Here is an 18,484-nt window from a genome sequence, read left to right on the forward strand (position 1 = left end):
ACCATAACGTTTGTCGATTATCGTGGTAATCATGGCCATGAATTTAGCCGCCAAAATTTTACTTATACGCATCATTCTTTTCCTTTGCACTTCATAATTTCTCGAACTTCTGATTTGCATCTTTGTTCTCCATCCTTTCTCTAATTATCTTCAAACAAAAACCTTATTAAAAGGGAGACGGACCAAGTAAAAATTTCAAATGTGTTTTTCATGTTATACAAGTAGTAATTTGATTTTGATCATCATGATGATGAAATGTTGCAGCCAATATATGGTGGTTCTCTAACATGCAAGTTGTTGATCATAATTTTGCAAACCTTCGTAGGAGGCTACTCCCACAATTGTTGGATTTGTTATAGTTTTCGGTCAAGAGGCCCAATATATAAATAGCGGTCCAGCTTTGTACAGAGGGAACTTTTCTCACTTTTCAGCAAAAGCAATAAGAAAGACCCAGATATTTCTTGACCGACTATCTATGAAACTCTAGAGGGGTTTCACTAATCTTGTCAATTTCTCACAAGTTTACATGGTACCAGAGCAGGATCACGCTTACGTTCATCGTCATCTTCTGTCTAATTGTCACGACCCGAAATTTCCCACTAATGGGAACGTGATGGCGCCTAACATTTCACTTGCCACGCAAGCCAGCGTTAGAGAATCATTAAACCAATTCCTTATTTCCATTAAGTAAATAACAATAATTAACTAAGATGAAATATAATAAGTGCGAAATATCATAAAACTGTATTAATTACTACCACCCGGATCTGGAGTCACAATTCACGAGCATTCTAGAATTTGCTACAAGTAATAGTTAGAAAGAAATACAACTGTTTGAATGAAAGAAATAGTAGAACAGAAAAGATAGATGGGGACTTCAAAGTCTGTGAACGCCGACAGATCTACCTTGAGTCTCCGGACAGCGGACCAATAGCAAAATCTCGATCAACCCGAGCCGATATCAAAATCTGCACAGAAAGTGCAGAGTGCAGTATCAGTACAACCGACCCCATGTACTGGTAAGTATCGAGCCTAACCTCGACGAAGTAGTGACGAGGCTAAGGCAAGGCACCTACAAATCAACCTGTAAAATTTAACAGTGTATATGCAAATAACATAAATGAACAACTAAACAGGAAATGTCGGGAGGGGAACATACTGAGGGGAATACAAGATAAAGAACTACAACAGAATGATCACCGGAGCAGTCAATATACCATGAATCAAAAGGAATAGTGAATACAGTAAGGAAAAATGCACGACATCACCCTTCGTGCTTTTACTCTCAATCTCACCATAAATTAATAGAAACGGCACGGCATCACCCTCCGTGCATTAACTTTCATATCATGGCACGACATCACCCTTCGTGCATTAACACTCACAATATGGCACGGCATCACCCTTCATGCATTAACACTCTCTCTTACCATAATGCAATGCATAAATAACAACAGGGAGATAGAATAACAAGTACAAACCTTACTTCAACATTTGGTTCCATAATATCAATCTCAACTTTCAAATAAAAACTCAATTATCACTAGAAAATTCGTAAGCATGATAAGAACGATAAATTGAACGACACTAGTATAACACGTAGAAATTTAGCATAGGAATGAGACAATATAAGAAAAACAGAGAAATATGAAAAACAGGTAAATTGGCGGCGCATAAGTACTCGTCACCTCACATATACGCCGCTCACATGAATTTCACATAGCAAGTAATCTAAGGTTCTTAATTCCCTCAAGTCGGGGTTAGACACAACATTTACCTCGCTCCGAAGGCCACTTAATTCTCAATCACAGCTTTTTCTTTAGAATTCACCTCCGAACCACTCATATCTATTCAAAAATGACTCAATAATATCAAATATTTCTAAAGGAATCAATTATATTGCATAAATTAAATTCCCCAAAATTTCCTCCAAGAAGTCGAAAAATCGACCCCGGGCTCGCTTGGTCAAAACCCGAGGTTCGGACCAAAATCCTTTTACCCATTCACCCCCGAGCCCGAATATATAATTAGTTTTGGAATCTGACCTCAAATTCGGGACTAAATCCTCAAATTCCCGAAATCCTTAGTTTCTACTTCTACCATGAAAACTCTAGATTTTAGATTGAAAATTCAAGAAATGTAATGGGTAAATGAAAGAAAATGGTTTAGAATCACTTACCAACAATTTGGGGAAAATATGGCTATTGGAAAATCGCCTCTCACCGTTTAGTTTTTGAGAAAAATGAGTTTTTGGCTAAAATCCTGTTTTTGGATTCTCTTAAGTGTTGGGCGACAGTGTTCATCACGTTCGCGAGAGCACTGTCGCGTTCGCGAAGGTACTGGCTGCCAAGCCTTCGCGTTTGCGAGACACATCTCGCATTCGCGATAGTTACTCCCCCCCCGGACTTCACGTTCGCGATGAAGGAATGGCTAAATTCCCCTCCCCAATGCCTAACACTACGCGTTCGCGATGGGCTTGACGCGTTCGTGAAGGGTAACGCCCCCATCGCTTCGCGACCAAGCCTTTGCATTTGCGAAGTAGATATCTTCAGCTGACCAATTTACTCTTCGCGTTCGCGAAAGTACCTTTGCGAACGCGAAGAAGGACATGCCAGAACACCTGCTGCTGCAAAATACCAGATTTCCAAAGTCCAAAACATCTTGTGGCCTATCTGAAACTCACCTGAGCCATCGGGGCTCCAAACCAAACATGCACACAAATCTAAAAATATCATACGAACTTGCTCACGCGATCAAATCGCCAAAATAACACCTATAACTACGAATTTAGCACCAAATCAAATGAAATTCTCAAGAATACTTTAAAATTCATAACTTCTCAACTGGACATCCGAATCACGTCAAATCAACTCCGTTTCTCACCAAATTTCACAAACAAGTCTTAAATATCATAATGCACCTGTACCGGGCTCCGGAACCAAAATACGAACCCGACACTAACAATGCCAAACATCAACCAATTCTTAAAAATAATTAATTTTCAGACTTTTAATTTTCATCAAAAATTCATAACTTGAGTTAGGGGCCTCCGAATTCGATTTCGGGCATACGCTCAGGTTTCATAATTCGACACGGACCGACTGGGACTGTCAAAACATGGATCCAGGCCCGTTTACCAAAAATATTGATGAAAGTCAACTAAAATCAACTTTTAAGGCATAAATTCTCATTTCCATCAATTTTCAACATAAAAGCTTTCCAGAAACCTGCCCAGACTGTGCACGCAAATTGAGGAGGTTTAAAATGAGCTTTTTAAGGCTTAAGAGTGCAGATTCGAGTTCTAAAACATAAGATGGCCTTTTGGGTCATCACATTCTCCACCTCTAAAAAAACCGTTCGTCCTCGAACGGACATAGAAAAGTACATGGGCTGGTGGAAAGGTGGGGATATCTACTCAGCATATAGGACTCGGACTCCCAAGTAGTTGCCTCAATAGGCTGATCTCTCCACTGCACCCGAATTGAAGGGTAACTCTTCGATCCCAACTGGCGAACTTGCCGGGCTAGAATCCTTGTCCAACTAGGCAGAGCTGAAATCTAACACATGGGACGGATCGCCGTGATACTGTAGAAGTATGGACATATGGAATACCGGATGAATAGCTGCTAAACTAGGTGGCAACGCAAGCCTGTAAGACACCTCTCCCACTTTCTCCAGAATCTGAAAAGGTCTGATATACCTAGGGCTCAACTTTCCTTCTTTCCGAACCTCATTACACCCTTCATGGGTGATACCCGAAGTAACACTATCTTTCCGACCATGAATGCAACATCACGAACTCTACGGTCGGCATAACTTTTCTGCCTGGACTGAGCTGTACGAAGTCGATCCTGGATAATCTTGACCTTGTCCAAGGCCTCCTGAACTAAATCTGTGCCTAACAACCGAGCCTCTCCCGGCTAGAACCACCCAACTGGCGACCGACACCGCCTACCATATAATGCCTCATAGGTAGCCATCTAAATGCTCGACTGGTAACTGTTGTTGTAGGCGAACTCTACAAGGGGAAAGAACTGATCCCAAGAACCCCCAAAGTCTATGACACAAGCACGAAACATATCTGCCAAGATCTGAACAGTACGCTCGGACTGCCCGTCCGTCTAAGGATGGAATGTTGTGCTCAACTTAACCCGTGTACCCCACTCACGTTGTACTTCCCTCCAAAAGTGCAAGGTAAATTGCGTCCCTCGATCAAAAATGATAGACATGGGCACACCGTGAAGATAGACTAGGTAACTGCCACAAGAATGAAATGCGTTGATTTAGTCAGCATGTCCACAATAACCCAAACTGCATCGAACTTCCTCTGAGTCTGTGGGAGACCAAGAACAAAATCCATAATGATACGCTCCCACTTTTACTCAGAAATATCTAACCTCTGAAGTAAGCCACCAGGTCTCTGATGCTCACACTTTACCTGCTGGCAATTTAGGCACCGAGCTACATAGGCAACTATGCCCTTCTTCATTCGCCTCCACCAATAATCCTGCCTCAAGTCCTGATACATCTTGGTGGCGCCCGGATGAATAGAATACTGGGAACTGTGGGACTCCTCAAGGATCAACTCACGAACTCCATCCATATTAGGCATACAAATACGACCCTATATCCTTAAAACTCTGTCATCTCCAACAGTAACCTGCTTGGCACCACTGTGTCGTACTGTGTCTCTAAGGACAAGTAAATGAGGATTGTCATCCTGCCGATCTATGATGCGCTCAAACAAAGAAGACCGAGCAACTGTACAAGCTAGAACACGGTTGGGCTCAAAAACATCTAATCTCACAAACTGGTTGGCCAAGGCCTAAACATCCAATGCAAGCGGTCTCTCACCAACTGGAATATATGCAAGGCTACCTATACTGACTGACTTTCTACTCAAAGCATCGGCCACCACATTGGCCTTCCCGGGATGATACAATATAGTAATATCATAGTCTTTCAATAGCTCCAGCCACCTCCTCTGCCTCAAATTGAGTTTCTTTTGCTTGAACAAATACTGCAAGCTCCGATGATGAGTGAATACCCCACATGGCATGCCATAAAGATAGTGTCTCTAAATCTTCAGCGCGTGAACAATGGCTGCCAGCTCTAGATCATGAAAAGGGTAATGCTTTTCGTGATCCTTCAGCTGCCGTGAAGTATATGAAATAACCTTGCCACCCTGCATCAATACTGCACCCATACCAATACGAGATGCGTCACAATATACTGTATAAGATCTTGAACCTATGGGTAACACCAATACTGGTGTCGTGGTCAAAGCAGCCTTGAGCTTCTCAAAGCTCGCTTCACACTCGTCTAACCAACTGAACAGTGCACCCTTCTGGGTCAATCTGGTTAACAAGGCTGTTATGGATGAAAACCCCTCCACAAATCGACGGTAATAACCCGCCAAACCCAGGAAACAATGGATCTTTGTAGCTGATGTGGGTCTAGGCAAATTCTGGACTGCCTCAATCTTCTTAGGATCCACCTAAATATCCTCTACTGATAAAACGTGACCCAAGAAAGCAACTGAACTCAACCAAAAATCGCATTTTGAGAACTTAGCATATAACTAGCTGTCTTTCAGAGTCTGAAGAATGATCCGAAGGTGCTGCTCATGCTCCTCCCAACTGTGGGAGTAGATCAAGATATCATCAATAAACACAACCACAAAGAAATCCAAGTAGGGTTTGAACACCTGGTTCATGAAATCCATAAATGTTGCTGGGGCATTTGTCAGCTCAAATGACATCACTAGAAACTCATAATGCCCATACCGAGCCTGAAAAGGTGACTTAGGAACATCGGATGCCCTAATCCTCAACTAATGGTAGCCAGATCTCAAATCAATCTTTGAAAACACCTTGGCACCCTGAAGCTGATCAAATAAATCATCAATCCTTGGTAATGGATACTTGTTCTTGACGGTGACTTTGTTCAACTGCCGATAATCTATACACATCCTCATTGATACATCTTTCTTCTTCACAAATAACACAGGTGCACCCCAGGGCGAGACACTAGGTCTAATGAATCCCTTATCAAGCAAATCTTGCAACTGCTCCTTCAATTCTTTCAACTCTGGTGGGGCCATGTGATATGACGGAATGGAATAGGCTGAGTGCTTGGAGCCAAATCAATGCAGAAATCAATATCCATGTCGGGTGGCATCCCCGACAGATAAGTAGGAAACATCTCAGGAAACTCACGAACAATCGGCACTGAATCTATAGAAGGAACATTCGCACTAGAATCGCGAACATAAGCCAAATAATCTTGGCACCCCTTCTCGACCATATGCCGAGCCTTCACATAAGAGATAACTATGCTGGCATAAAGGCCAAGATTCCCTCTCCACTATAATTGAAGCAACCCCTGCAAGGCTAAGGTCACCGTCTTGGCGTGACAATCTAATATAGCATGATAAGGTGATAGCCAATCCATACCCAGTATGACATCAAAATCAACCATGTCAAGAAGTAGAATATCTACACGAGTAAGAATCCAAATTGTGACCACACACGAACAATAAACACGATCTACAACAATAGCATCTTCAACTGGTGTGGACACATACACAGGAGCACTCAAAGAATCACGGGGCACAACCAATTAATAAGAAAAATAGGATGACGCATAAGAGTAAGTAGATCCCGGATCAAATAGAACTGAATCATCTCTACTGCAAAATGAAACAGTACCTGTGATAACAACGTCATATGACTCAGCCCCAGGCATGGCAGGGAAATCATAACATCGGGGATGGGCCCCACCACCCTGAACTACGTCCCTAGGACGGCCTCTAGTTGGCTGGTCTCCACCTCTAATGGCCTGACCTCCTCCTCTAATAGTCTGGCCTCTACCTCTGGCTGGCTGAGCAGGTGATGCAGCAACTGGTGCCGGAACCATGGCACGAGAACTCTGATGCTGTGAGCTGCCCGCTTCCCGAGGGCAAAATCTAGTAATGTGTCTCGGATCACCACAAGTATAACATAACCTCGGTTGCGGTGACTGCTGACCTTGAAACTGACCATGTTGACCCGAATAACCACCCTGATAACTCTGGAGTGGAGGTGCACTAATAGGAGTTGGTGGTGCACTGTAGGCTAGCTGGTCGGAATAATGCATCTGAGGGCCACGACCACCTGAGGCACCGTGGAATGCCTGAAGCGTTGAATGAAACGGCTTAGAAGAATGGCCTCTACCAAAAGTACTCCTGCCTCTAGATGAGGCACTGCTGAACTCACTGAAATGACGAGCTCTCTTGTCATACCCCTGACCTCCCTGATTAAGAACCATTTCGACCCGTCTAGCGACATTAGCAGCCGCCTGAAAAGAAATCTCACTCCCGGTCTCCTTAGCCATCTGCAATCTGATAGGCTGAACAAGTCCATCAATAAACATCCTCACCCTCTCTCTCTCTCTCTCTCTCTCTCTCTCTCTCTCTCTCTCTCTCTGTGTGTGGGAAGCAGAAGAATGGCATGACGGGCCAAATCCACAAAACGGATCTCATACTGAGTAACAGTCATACTGCCCTGCCTGAGATGCTCAAACTGATGGCGACGCTCCTCTCTCAATGTGATAGGCAGAAACTTCTCTATGAAGAGCTGAGAGAACCGGTCCCAAGTAAGAGAAGGCAACCCAGCTGGTCTGGTCAACAAGTAATCTCTCTATCATTTCTTGACTGAACCAGTCATCTGAAATGCAGCAAAATCAACCACATTGGTCTCCACTATACCCATGTTTCGTAGAACCTCATGATAACTGAAGTGAACAGGAAAGAGCTTGGTAAACCTGTCCAATCTCCATAAAGCCTCAGAAGACATAGCTGGCCCATCTCCGACCTGTGCCGCAATAACCAGCTGAACTAATACGACTGGGTGAGCTGCAAGAGCCTGATAATAAGGATCTATCTGCTCTGGAGCGGGAGTGGTAGGATTCTAGGCTCCTCCTCCAGCCTGAGAGACTGCTCGTGCCATGGGAAATGCGACAGTCTGGGCCACACTCTCCATAAGGCCCACCAAACGGACCAAAGCATCCTGAAGCACTGGTAGCAATGAACCCCTCCGGAACCTGAGCTGGTCCGGTAGGAACAGTCTGGGCTGGAACCTCCTCGTCAAGCTCTATCTGAGGCTCTACTACTGAGGCTGCTACTCGGGCTCTAGGTTGCACCCTACCCCTGCCTCGGCCTCTAGCACGGCCTCGGCCTCGACCTTTGCCTCGCGTAGGAGCTGCCACTAGAGGCTTTGGCTGCTGCTCAGCTGAGGAAGCGGTACGTGTTCTCGCCATCTGCGAGAGAATAAGAGTAGAAGAGTTCAATCAGCGTTGAGAAAGCAAAATTGCACGACAGAGAAGAAAAGAAGTGAAACTTGTTCCTAAACTTCATAGCCTCTGGAAGATAAGCACAAACGTCTCCGTACCGATCCTCCGGACTCTACTAAGCTTGCTCGTGAATCGTGAAACCTAGGCAACCTAGTGCTCTGATACCAATTTGTCACGACCCAAAATTTCCTACCGACGGGACCGTGATGGCGCCTAACATTTCACTTTCCAGGCAAGCCAACGTTAGATAATCAGAATGATCACTGGAGCAGTCAATATACCATGACTCAACAAGAATAATGAATACATAAAGGAAAAATGCACGGCATCACCCTTCGTGCTTTTACTCTCAATCTCACCATAAAATTAATAGAAACGGCACGGCATCAACCTTCGTGCATTAGCTCTCATATCATGGCACGTCATCACCCTTCGTGCATTAACACTCACAATATGGCACGGCATCACCCTTCATGCATTAACACTCACAATATGGCACGACATCACTCTTCGTGCATTAACACTCACAATATGGTACGGCATCACCCTTCGTGCATTAACACTCACAATATGGCACGGCATTACCCTTCGTGCATTAACACTCTCTCTTACCATAATGCAATGCATAAATAACAACAGGGAGATAGAAAAACAAGTACAAACCTTACTTCAACATTTGATTCCATAATATCAATCTCAACTTTGAAATAAAAACTCAATTATCACCAGAAAATCTGTAAACATGATAAGAACGATAAATTGAACAACACTAGTATAACACGTAGCAATTTGGCATAGGAATGAGACAATATAAGAGAAACAGAGAAACGTGGAAAATAGATAAATTGGCGACGCATAAGTACTCGTCACCTCACATATACGCTTCTCACATGAATTTCACTTAGCAAGTAATCTAAGGTTCCTAATTCCCTCAAGTAGGGGTTCGACACAACACTTACCTCGCTCTGAAGACCACTTAATTCTCAATCACAGCTTTTCCTTTGGAATTCTCCTCCAAACCATTCGTATCTATTCAAAAATGACTCAATAATATCAAATATTTCTAAAGGAATCAATTATATTGTATAAATTAAATTTCCCAAATTTTCCTCCAAAAAGTCAAAAAATCGACCTCGGGCCTGCTTGGTCAAAACCTGAGGTTCGGACCAAAATCTTTTTACTCATTCACCCCCGAGCCCGAATATGTAATTAGTTTTGGAATTTGACCTCAAATTAGGGCCTAAATCCTCAAATTCCCGAAATCCTTAGTTTCTACCCTAACCCCTAATTCTACCATGAAAACTCTAGATTTTAGAATGAAAACTCAAGAAATATAATGGGCAATTGAAATAAAATAGTTTAGAATCACTTACCAACAATTTGGGGAAGAAATGGCTCTTGGAAAATCGCCTCTCACCGTTTGGTTTTTGAGAAAAATAAGTTTTTGGCTAAAATCCTGTTTTTGGATTCTGTTAAGTGCTGGGCGACAGTGTTCATCACATTTACGAGAGCACTGTCGCATTCACGAAGGTACTGGCTGCCAAGCGTTCGCGATGGTTACTCTCCCCCCCCCCCCCGGGCCTTCACGTTCGTGATGAAGGAATGGCTGACTTCTCCTCCCCAATGCCTAACACTACGCGTTCGCGATGGGCTTGACGCGTTCGCGAAGGGTAACGCCCCCATCGCTTTGCGACCAAGCCTTTGCGTTTGCGATGAAGAAATCTTCACCTGCCCAGTTTACTCTTCGCGTTCGCGAGAGTACCTTCGCGAACGCGAAGAACGACATTCCAGAATACCTGCTGCAGCAAAATACCAGATTTCCAAAGTCCAAAACATCTTGTGGCCTATCCGAAACTCACCTGAGCCCTTAGGGCTCCAAACCAAACATGCACACAAGTCTAAAAACATCATACGATCTTGATCGCGCGATCAAATCGCCAAAATAACACCTATAACTACGAATTTAGCACCAAATCAAATGAAATTCTCAAGAACACTTTAAAATTCATAACTTCTCAACTAGACGTCTGAATCACGTCAAATCAACTTCGTTTCTCACCAAATTTCACAGACAAGTCTTAAATATCATAATGAACCTATACCGGGCTCCGGAACAAGAATACGGACCCGGCACTAACAATGCCAAACATCAATCAATTCTTAAAAATAATTAATTTTCAGACTTTTAATTTTCATCAAAAATTCATAACTTCAGTTAGGGACCTTCGAATTCGTTTCCGGGCATACGCCCAGGTCCCATAATTTGACACGAACCCACTGGGACCGTCAAAATACAGATCTGGGCCCGTTTACCAAAAATATTGACCGAAGTCAACTAAAATCAACTTTTAAGGTATAAATTTTCATTTTCATCAATTTTCAACATAAAAGCTCTCTGGAAACCTGCCCGGATTGTGCACGCAAATCAAAGGCTAATTAATTCTCAATCAGAACTTTTCCTTTGGAATTCACCTCCGAACCACTCGTATCTATTCAAAACTGACTCAGTAATATCAAATATTTCTAAAGGAATCAATTATATTGCATAAATTAAATTTCCCAAATTTTCCTCCAAAAAGTCGAAAAATCGACCCCGGACCCACTTGTCAAAACCCGAGGTTCGGAACAAAATCCTTTTCCCCATTCATCCCCGAGCCCGAATATATAATTAGTTTTGGAATCCGACATCAAATTGGAGGCTAAATCCTCAAATTCCCGAAATCTTTAGTTTCTACCCTAACCCCTAATTCTACCATGAAAACTCTAGATTTTAGATTTAAAATTCAAGAAATGTAATGGATAATTAAAAAAAAATAGTTTAGAATCACTTACCAACAATTTGGGGGAAAATGGCTCTTAGAAAATCGCCTCTCACCGTTTGATTTTTGAGAAAAATGAGTTTTTGGCTAAAATCCCGTTTTTGGATTTTGTTAAGTGTTGGGCGACACTGTTCATCGCGTTTACGAGAGCACTGTCGTGTTCGCGAAGGTACTGGCTGCCAAGCCTTCGCGTTTGTGAGACCCATCTCGCGTTCGCGATGGTTACTCCCTCCCTAGCCTTTGCGTTCGCGAGGCATTGCTCGCGTTCGCGATGAAGGAACGGCTGACTCCCCCTCCCTAATGCCTAATACTACGCGTTCGCGATGGGCTTGTCGCATTCGCGAAGGGTAACGCCCCCATCACTTCGCATTCGCGACCAAGGCTTCGCGTTCGTGAATAAGAAATCTTCAGCTGCCCAGTTTACTCTTCGCGTTCGCGAGAGTACCTTCGCGAACGCGAAGAAGGACATGCCAGAACACTTGCTGCAGCAAAATACTAGATTTTTAAAGTCCAAAACATCTCGTGGCCTATCAGAAACTCACCCAAGCCCTCAGTGCTCCAAATCAAACATGCACACAAGTCTAATACCATCATAAGAACTTGCTCGCGCGATCAAATCGCCAAAATAACACCTAGAACTACGAATTTAGCACCAAATCAAATGGAATTCTCTCTGAATCACGTCACATCAACTTCGTTTGTCACCAAATTTCACAGACAAGTCTTATATATCATAATGAACCTGTACTGGGCTCCGGAACCAGAATACGGACCCGGCACTAACAATGCCAAACATCATACAACTCTTAAAAATAATTAATTTTCAGACTTTTAATTTTTATCAAAAATTCATAACTTGAGCTAGGGACCTCCGAATTCAATTCCGGGCATACGCCCAGGTCCCATAATTTGAAACGGACCCACTGGGACCGTCAAAATACGGATATGGGCCCGTTTACCAAAAAGGTTGACCAAAATCAACTAAAATTAACTTTTAAGGCATAAATTCTCATTTTCATCAATTGTCAACATAAAAGCTTTTCGGAAACCTGTCCGGGTTGTGCACGTAAATCAAGGAGGGTATAAATGAGCTTTTTAAGGCTTAAGAGCGCATATTCGAGTTCTAAAGTATAAGATGACCTTTTGGGTCATCACACTAATGTTATTTGTCATCTCATCTTCGTTTGTTTTTTGTTTCTTAGTCCGCGACTGGTATTTTTTGGTTTGGTTTCTTCTCTGTATCGTTTTTGGAGCTGGGGAAGCTTGTTGATGTTCGTTCCTTCACTTACTCTTCGATTTCAGAAGGTCGTGTTTTCTGGTTGCGAAAAACTCCGGTAAATCTATTTCTGTTTTTTGGAATATTGCCATTTAGGGTTTGGGTGCATGTGTATGTCTGAAAATTGATGAATATTTTATATGGCTCCGATCGATTTTGACATTAATGGTACCTCTACTTCTTGTGAACCACTGAATTTACCCCTAGACCCTCGAGTCATTTATTTCTTCACTCTTCTGATATACCCGGATTATCTCCGGTTCTTGTGCCTTTTTCTAGGTCTAGTTTTGGGGGTTGGTGAAGGAGTATTATTTTTTTCTTGTCTGCTAGAAATAAAATTAAATTCATTGATGGAACTTTTCCTAGACCTCCGCACAATTCTCCAGAATGCAAGCAGTGGGATAGGTGTAATAATATGGTTATCTCATGGTTGACTACTTCCCTATCTCCTAGCATTGCGGAGAGTGTTCAGTATTCTGAAACAGCTAAGGATATTTTGACACAATTGAATAAAAGGTATGGTACTATAAATGGAACTAAAATTTTTGAAATTAAAAAGGAATTAGCTTCCACCAATCAAGGTGCTCTAGACATTGCATCATATATTAACAAACTGAAGAAACTTTGGGATGAGCTAAGGGTTATGCGTTCTAGTCATAGTAGCATTTGCATTTGTGTTGCTAAGGCTGGCATCTAATTTCTCATGGGGTTAAATGAAACATATGCCAGTGTTAGGAGTAACCTTCTCATGATGCAACCACCTCTATCTTTAGACAGTGCTTACAACATTCTGCTTCAAGATGAAAGACAGAGGCAAGTCAATCTATCTACTCAGTTCAGCCCTGAGTCTGCCTCCTTCAATGCTACCTCAATTAATTTCTCTCAGCCATCAGATCCTTAGAAACAATATCCTCAGCGAGTGTCTTTTGATTCAAATAGAGTTGCTCAATTTTGCAAGTATTGTAAGAAGAGTGGTCATCTAATTGACAAATGTTATAAGTTGCATAGATTTCCCAGTGGTTTCATGTTCACTAAGGGTCGGAAGATGGTTGCAAATGTTGAAGTTGAATTAGCCTCCAATAGTGTTGGGTCTCATGTTTCTACTCCTGCTAGTCATTATGATGATACTTCCTCAGTCCCAGGCCTCACCAAAGAGCAGTATGCTCAACTCATTTCCTTATTGCAGCAGGCTCATATGACTGATCTATCTTCTGCTCAATCCAGCTTGATGGAATCTGCAAACTTTGCTGGTAATCTTCCTTTAACTGCCTGTGTAGAAGTGCAGTATAGTGCATCTTTGTTGAGTAGAGTAGCTGAATATAGTTGGATTTTAGATTTTGGGGCCACACATCATATGACTTCACGCAAAAATATCCTTTCCAACATTCAACCTTTAGTAATTCCCTATCTTGTCATACTTCCAAATGGCTACAAGGTGAAAGTAATTTGTACAGGATCTCTTAAGTTGTTTTCCTTCACCCTAGATCATGTTCTTTATGTTCCTACTTTCCATCATAATCTCATTTCTGTGTCTCAGTTAGTTATCCAACTTCATGGCATGGTTCAATTTGACTCACTTTCATGCATTTTATAGGCCCCTTCAGTGAAAAGGCCACTGAAAGTTGGTAAGCTGGAGCATGGTCTTTACAGACTCCTCATGTCTCCCTCAGAATCCACTACTTTTTTTGTTACTGTTAGCTTACCTTTTGTTTCCAATGCAACTTTACATTGTAGATATCCCTTGAATATTTTTTATTCTTCCTCTATATCCCTTCCACCTGTTTTACATTGTAAAAACCATTCTTCCATTAATAGAGAGGAAGTGTTATGGCATCAAAGATTGGGTCACATTCCTTTTGTTAGATTAAAAGATGTTTCTGGTATTCCTTTTGAATTCTCTTCCAAACAATCTTTTACATGTTCTATCTGCCCTATGGCTAGACATTCAAGGTTACCTTTCCCTGACAGTAGCATAAAGACTTTCCATCATTTTTAATTAATTCATGTTGATACTTCGGGGCCCTACTCTACTTCTACTTATAATGGTTTTAAGTACTTCCTCACCATAGTTGATGACTTTACTAGAGCAACTTGGACACACCTCATGGGTTCCAAAAGCAATATTTTTCCTTTACTTCAAGCCTTCCTTGCCATGGTTCAAACCCAATTTTCCACTAAAGTTCAATGTGTTAGAAGTGATAATGCCTTGGAACTTGGTTCTAGCAACCATGCTATACAATTTTTTAAAGATCATGCAGTTCTACATCAAACTAGTTGTCCACATACACCACATCAAAATGGTGTTGTCGTGTTGTAGTGTTGTAGTGTTGTAGTAAGAAAGCACAAGTATTTGCTTGAGACTTATAGGGCCTTACTTTTTCAATCCAAGCTACCTATAAAGTTCTGGGGGGAATGTGTACTCACTGCCACATACCTCATCAATAGGTTCCCTTCCAAATTACTTAGAATAAATCTCCTTTTTAATTGCTTTATGGACATTCTTCTTCCTATTGTCACCTCAAAGTCTTTGGTTGCCTTTGCTTTCACACCATACCCAAGTGCCATAGGGATAAGTTCCAACCAAGGGCTGAACCTTGTGTCTTTCTTGGCTATCCTCTTGCTAAGAAAGGCTACAAGTTGTTCAATCTTGTCTCTAGGGATGTAATTTTTCATGAACATATTTTTTCCTTTGATACTTCAACATTTCCTTCTCCTTCCTCTTCTTTTTTTTCATTCCCTGTCTATCTTGATACTTCTAATTCTCCCGAGGATGCATTTTTTGTCCCTCTTTCTCTCCCTACTTCTCTAGTCACATCATCAATCCCTTAGAATTCCTCTAATACATCCTCTTCCCCTCTTCCTATACCACCTACACCCTCCATTCAGCCTACCAGAAAGTTTTCCAGACCTCATCACCTTCCTACACATCTTGATGATTTTGTTTGTACTCTTCCTAATTCTTTAATTGGCTCCAGTTATTTTTCCTCTGTAGTTCAACCTTCTTCTCACAAATGTTGCTATTGAGCCTCAGTTTTATCATCAGGCTACTTTTATTCCAGCCTGGCAGGAGGCTATGAGAAAAGAATTTGAGGCCCTTGAGGCCAATCACACTTGGGCAATTGTTGAATTGCCTACAGGTAAGAAACCCATTAGTTATAAATAGGTCTACAAGATAAAATATAAGGTTGATGGTAGTGTTGAGAGATACAAGGCTAGGTTGGTAGTACGAGGGAAAACACAGGTGGAGGGGATGGAATTTACTGAAACCTTTTTTTCCTGTGATTAGGTTTTCCACTGTTAAATGCTTAGTGGTTGTGGCTGTTAAAAGGCAATGGTCTCTCTTCCAACTTGATATCAACAATGCCTTTTTGCATGTTGACTTGGATGAGGAGATATACATGAAGTTGCCTCTAGGGTTGTTTGTTGATTCTGCTTCCTGTTCTTCTAGTTCCTTGGTGTGTAAACTTCAAAAGTCTCTCTATGGTCTCGGGCAAGCTTCTAGGCAGTGGTATGCCAAATTGTCTCTCGCTCTTTACACTAGGGGGTATACACACTCTTTAAATGATTACTCTTTATTTTTCAAGAAGTCTGCTTCTTCTATTGTCTAGTTAGCAGTTTATGTTGATGACATTATCTTGACTGGTGATGATGAGGCTGAAATTTTTGCATTAAAAGCTTTTTTGGATGACCAATTTAAAATCAAGGACTTGGGTACCGTCAATTATTTTCTTGGGATTGAAGTGGCTTCCTTTCCTTCTCGTTTGCTTCTTCATCAACACAAGTTTATAACTGATGTTCTCAAAGAATACAATTGTTCTGAGGTTACCCGTGTTGTTTGTCCCTTGGACTTGAATCAAAAGCTTAAAGCCAATATTGGTGAGTTGTTGCCCAAACCTGAACAATTCAGGAGTTTGATTGGCAAGCTAAAGTTTCTCACACATACCAGGCCTGATTTATGCTTTGCAGTCCAGCACCTGAGCCAGTTTCTTCAGTCCCCAAGTGATTCTGAAGTCACACAAGTAGTTTCGATAAAACATAAATTATTTTGCATAAATATCTTTAGTTACATTATATCCATATAACACACCAAAATCATGTAGGATTTCACTGTATATTTTTCAAATCCTTCGGTAACAAGGAATAACTAGCACGACCATTTCAACCAGTGTTCTATTATTAGAAGTTATCTTTTACCAAAACATGTCAAGCTTTGAGAATGAAGCATTTAGATATCTATGCGACTATAATCATCATAAATTACTTATTGTCACACACAAGTACATTTCATTTGTTAATTATCAAAACATCAGATGAGTTAACACTTAATATTAGAGGTATTGGTAGCATATGTTCAGAAAATCACTAGAGTTGCCACCATTGACCTACAAACAGTTTGTGGAAACCATAGTTAGGTTCATGCCTAGCAGCCGGAGTGTATGCTTAAGTTCGAGTACTTCTTGTATGACGGTACAATAGGTGTCTGGGTACGATATCCATGCAGTTCATCAGATTATCACAATATGCCACTTATATTTTTCCTAATGAGGAGAAGAGGGTGAATGGTGTTGGAAAAATTAGTGGTATTTCAAAAGGGAATGTGCATTATTCACTTGATTTGGAAAAACTTTTCTTTTTTGAAATATTAATTTTATTACTTTTTTTTAACTCCACTATAGGGAGTTCATTCATTCTATCCAAGGGGGCTGATTAAAGAGAGAGGTCAAAGGACCCTAGCACAAATATAAGCTGAGGTACATTCCACCCACAGCCCTTCCAAAAAGAGACTTGTAAAATTAGCTTACAAAGTAGTTAGCCTTATCATACCTAAGCCTAATACTAGGCATTTGGCATATGTCAAGATGGTAATAACCCATTGCCATCTTGGGTAAAATGATGCCAGTCAAAAAGTAGTTGTGGCTGCCTAGAAGTAGTAGCATTTTTAGCGAAAGTATCCGCTACATAGTTAGCTTCCCTTAGGCAATGTGAAATACTGCAATTAACTTGGGACGGGATCTATGATATGTCATCAATCACTGCTTTAAGCTTTAGATTTCTGGTGCTTCTCATCTTCCGCATATCTGTGATGATCAAGGAGTCAATCTCAAGAATGCATTCCTGAAATCCATTTTGCAAACACCATTGAATTCCAAATTTTGTAGCTACTGCCTCTTCTTGGTTGTTACTAGAACACGAAATTGGCATGGAAAAGGCCATGATCATCTTTCCCTGCTCGTTTCTAACGATGCCTCCAATTCCAGCCTTCTCCCTTACAAAGCTTCCATCAGTATTGATTTTAACAATTCCATTGGGGAGCTTTATCCACTTTACTATTTTCCATTTGGGAGTTGGTCTTAGCCTCTCCACAATATCACATAGCTCGCCCCAAGTATTTCCCAGTGAGCAATTTGGGAAAGTCAAACTTGTAGCTAGCTGAACTGTCCACCATATTTGATGCTCCATTCTTCTATGCCATATCTTTTTCTGTCCACCGTATTTACACGAACACCTCTGCCTCCATAACTCCCAGCAGATTACAATAGGAGTTATTTGCAGGACCAATTTATGTACAACATTTTTTGAGTTAGTTCCCCACCATCTACTTAGCTTGTCATTCACTGTTTCATTTCTATACTGGATACCCAAAGTACCTCTCAAAGAATTTCCACAAATGTACTGCAGCTTCACTATCCATGAACACATGCTGGATAGTTTCTCTCTTTTTGACATTGCAACAGAAACACATAGATATGGAGTTTATTCCAATCCTTCCAATTGTGTCATCAAAAGGTAGTTTCTTTTGGACCAATCTCCACACCAAAAAAGATATTTTGAAAGGTAGATGTGAGTGTCATACCTTGCTTCTGATGTTATCTCTTTGCCTATGCTGAATTAGTTCGTGAGTAGCAGACCTGGTAATGAAATGACCATCCTCTCCTGGTTTCCATATTGCATAGTCTTGGCAAGTCTTCCCAATGGGTATGATGGCAGTCTATTGAACAATGTCCATGGCAAGTATATCTGCCAGTTTTTCATAATTCCATGTACCTTCTATGATGTA

General features: G+C 41.5%; 1 protein-coding gene across 1 annotated transcript; it reads right to left on the reverse strand.

Annotated features, from left to right (window-relative positions):
- Positions 1 to 17,439: 17,439 nt before the first annotated feature.
- Positions 17,440 to 18,153, reverse strand: LOC138901743 (uncharacterized). The gene has a single exon (XM_070189530.1). The coding sequence runs from the start codon at positions 18,151 to 18,153 to the stop codon at positions 17,440 to 17,442; it is 714 nt and encodes a 237-aa protein (XP_070045631.1).
- Between the last annotated feature and the right edge of the window lie 331 nt (positions 18,154 to 18,484).

This window comes from Nicotiana tomentosiformis, chromosome 11 (genome assembly GCF_000390325.3).
Source record: "Nicotiana tomentosiformis chromosome 11, ASM39032v3, whole genome shotgun sequence".
NCBI classification, from domain to species: Eukaryota; Viridiplantae; Streptophyta; class Magnoliopsida; order Solanales; family Solanaceae; genus Nicotiana; species Nicotiana tomentosiformis.

Coding starts and splice junctions, on each gene's coding strand:
- LOC138901743 (XM_070189530.1), bottom strand. CDS start 18,153: ATGTCAAAAAGAGAGAAACTATCCAGCATGTGTTCATGGATAGTGAAG.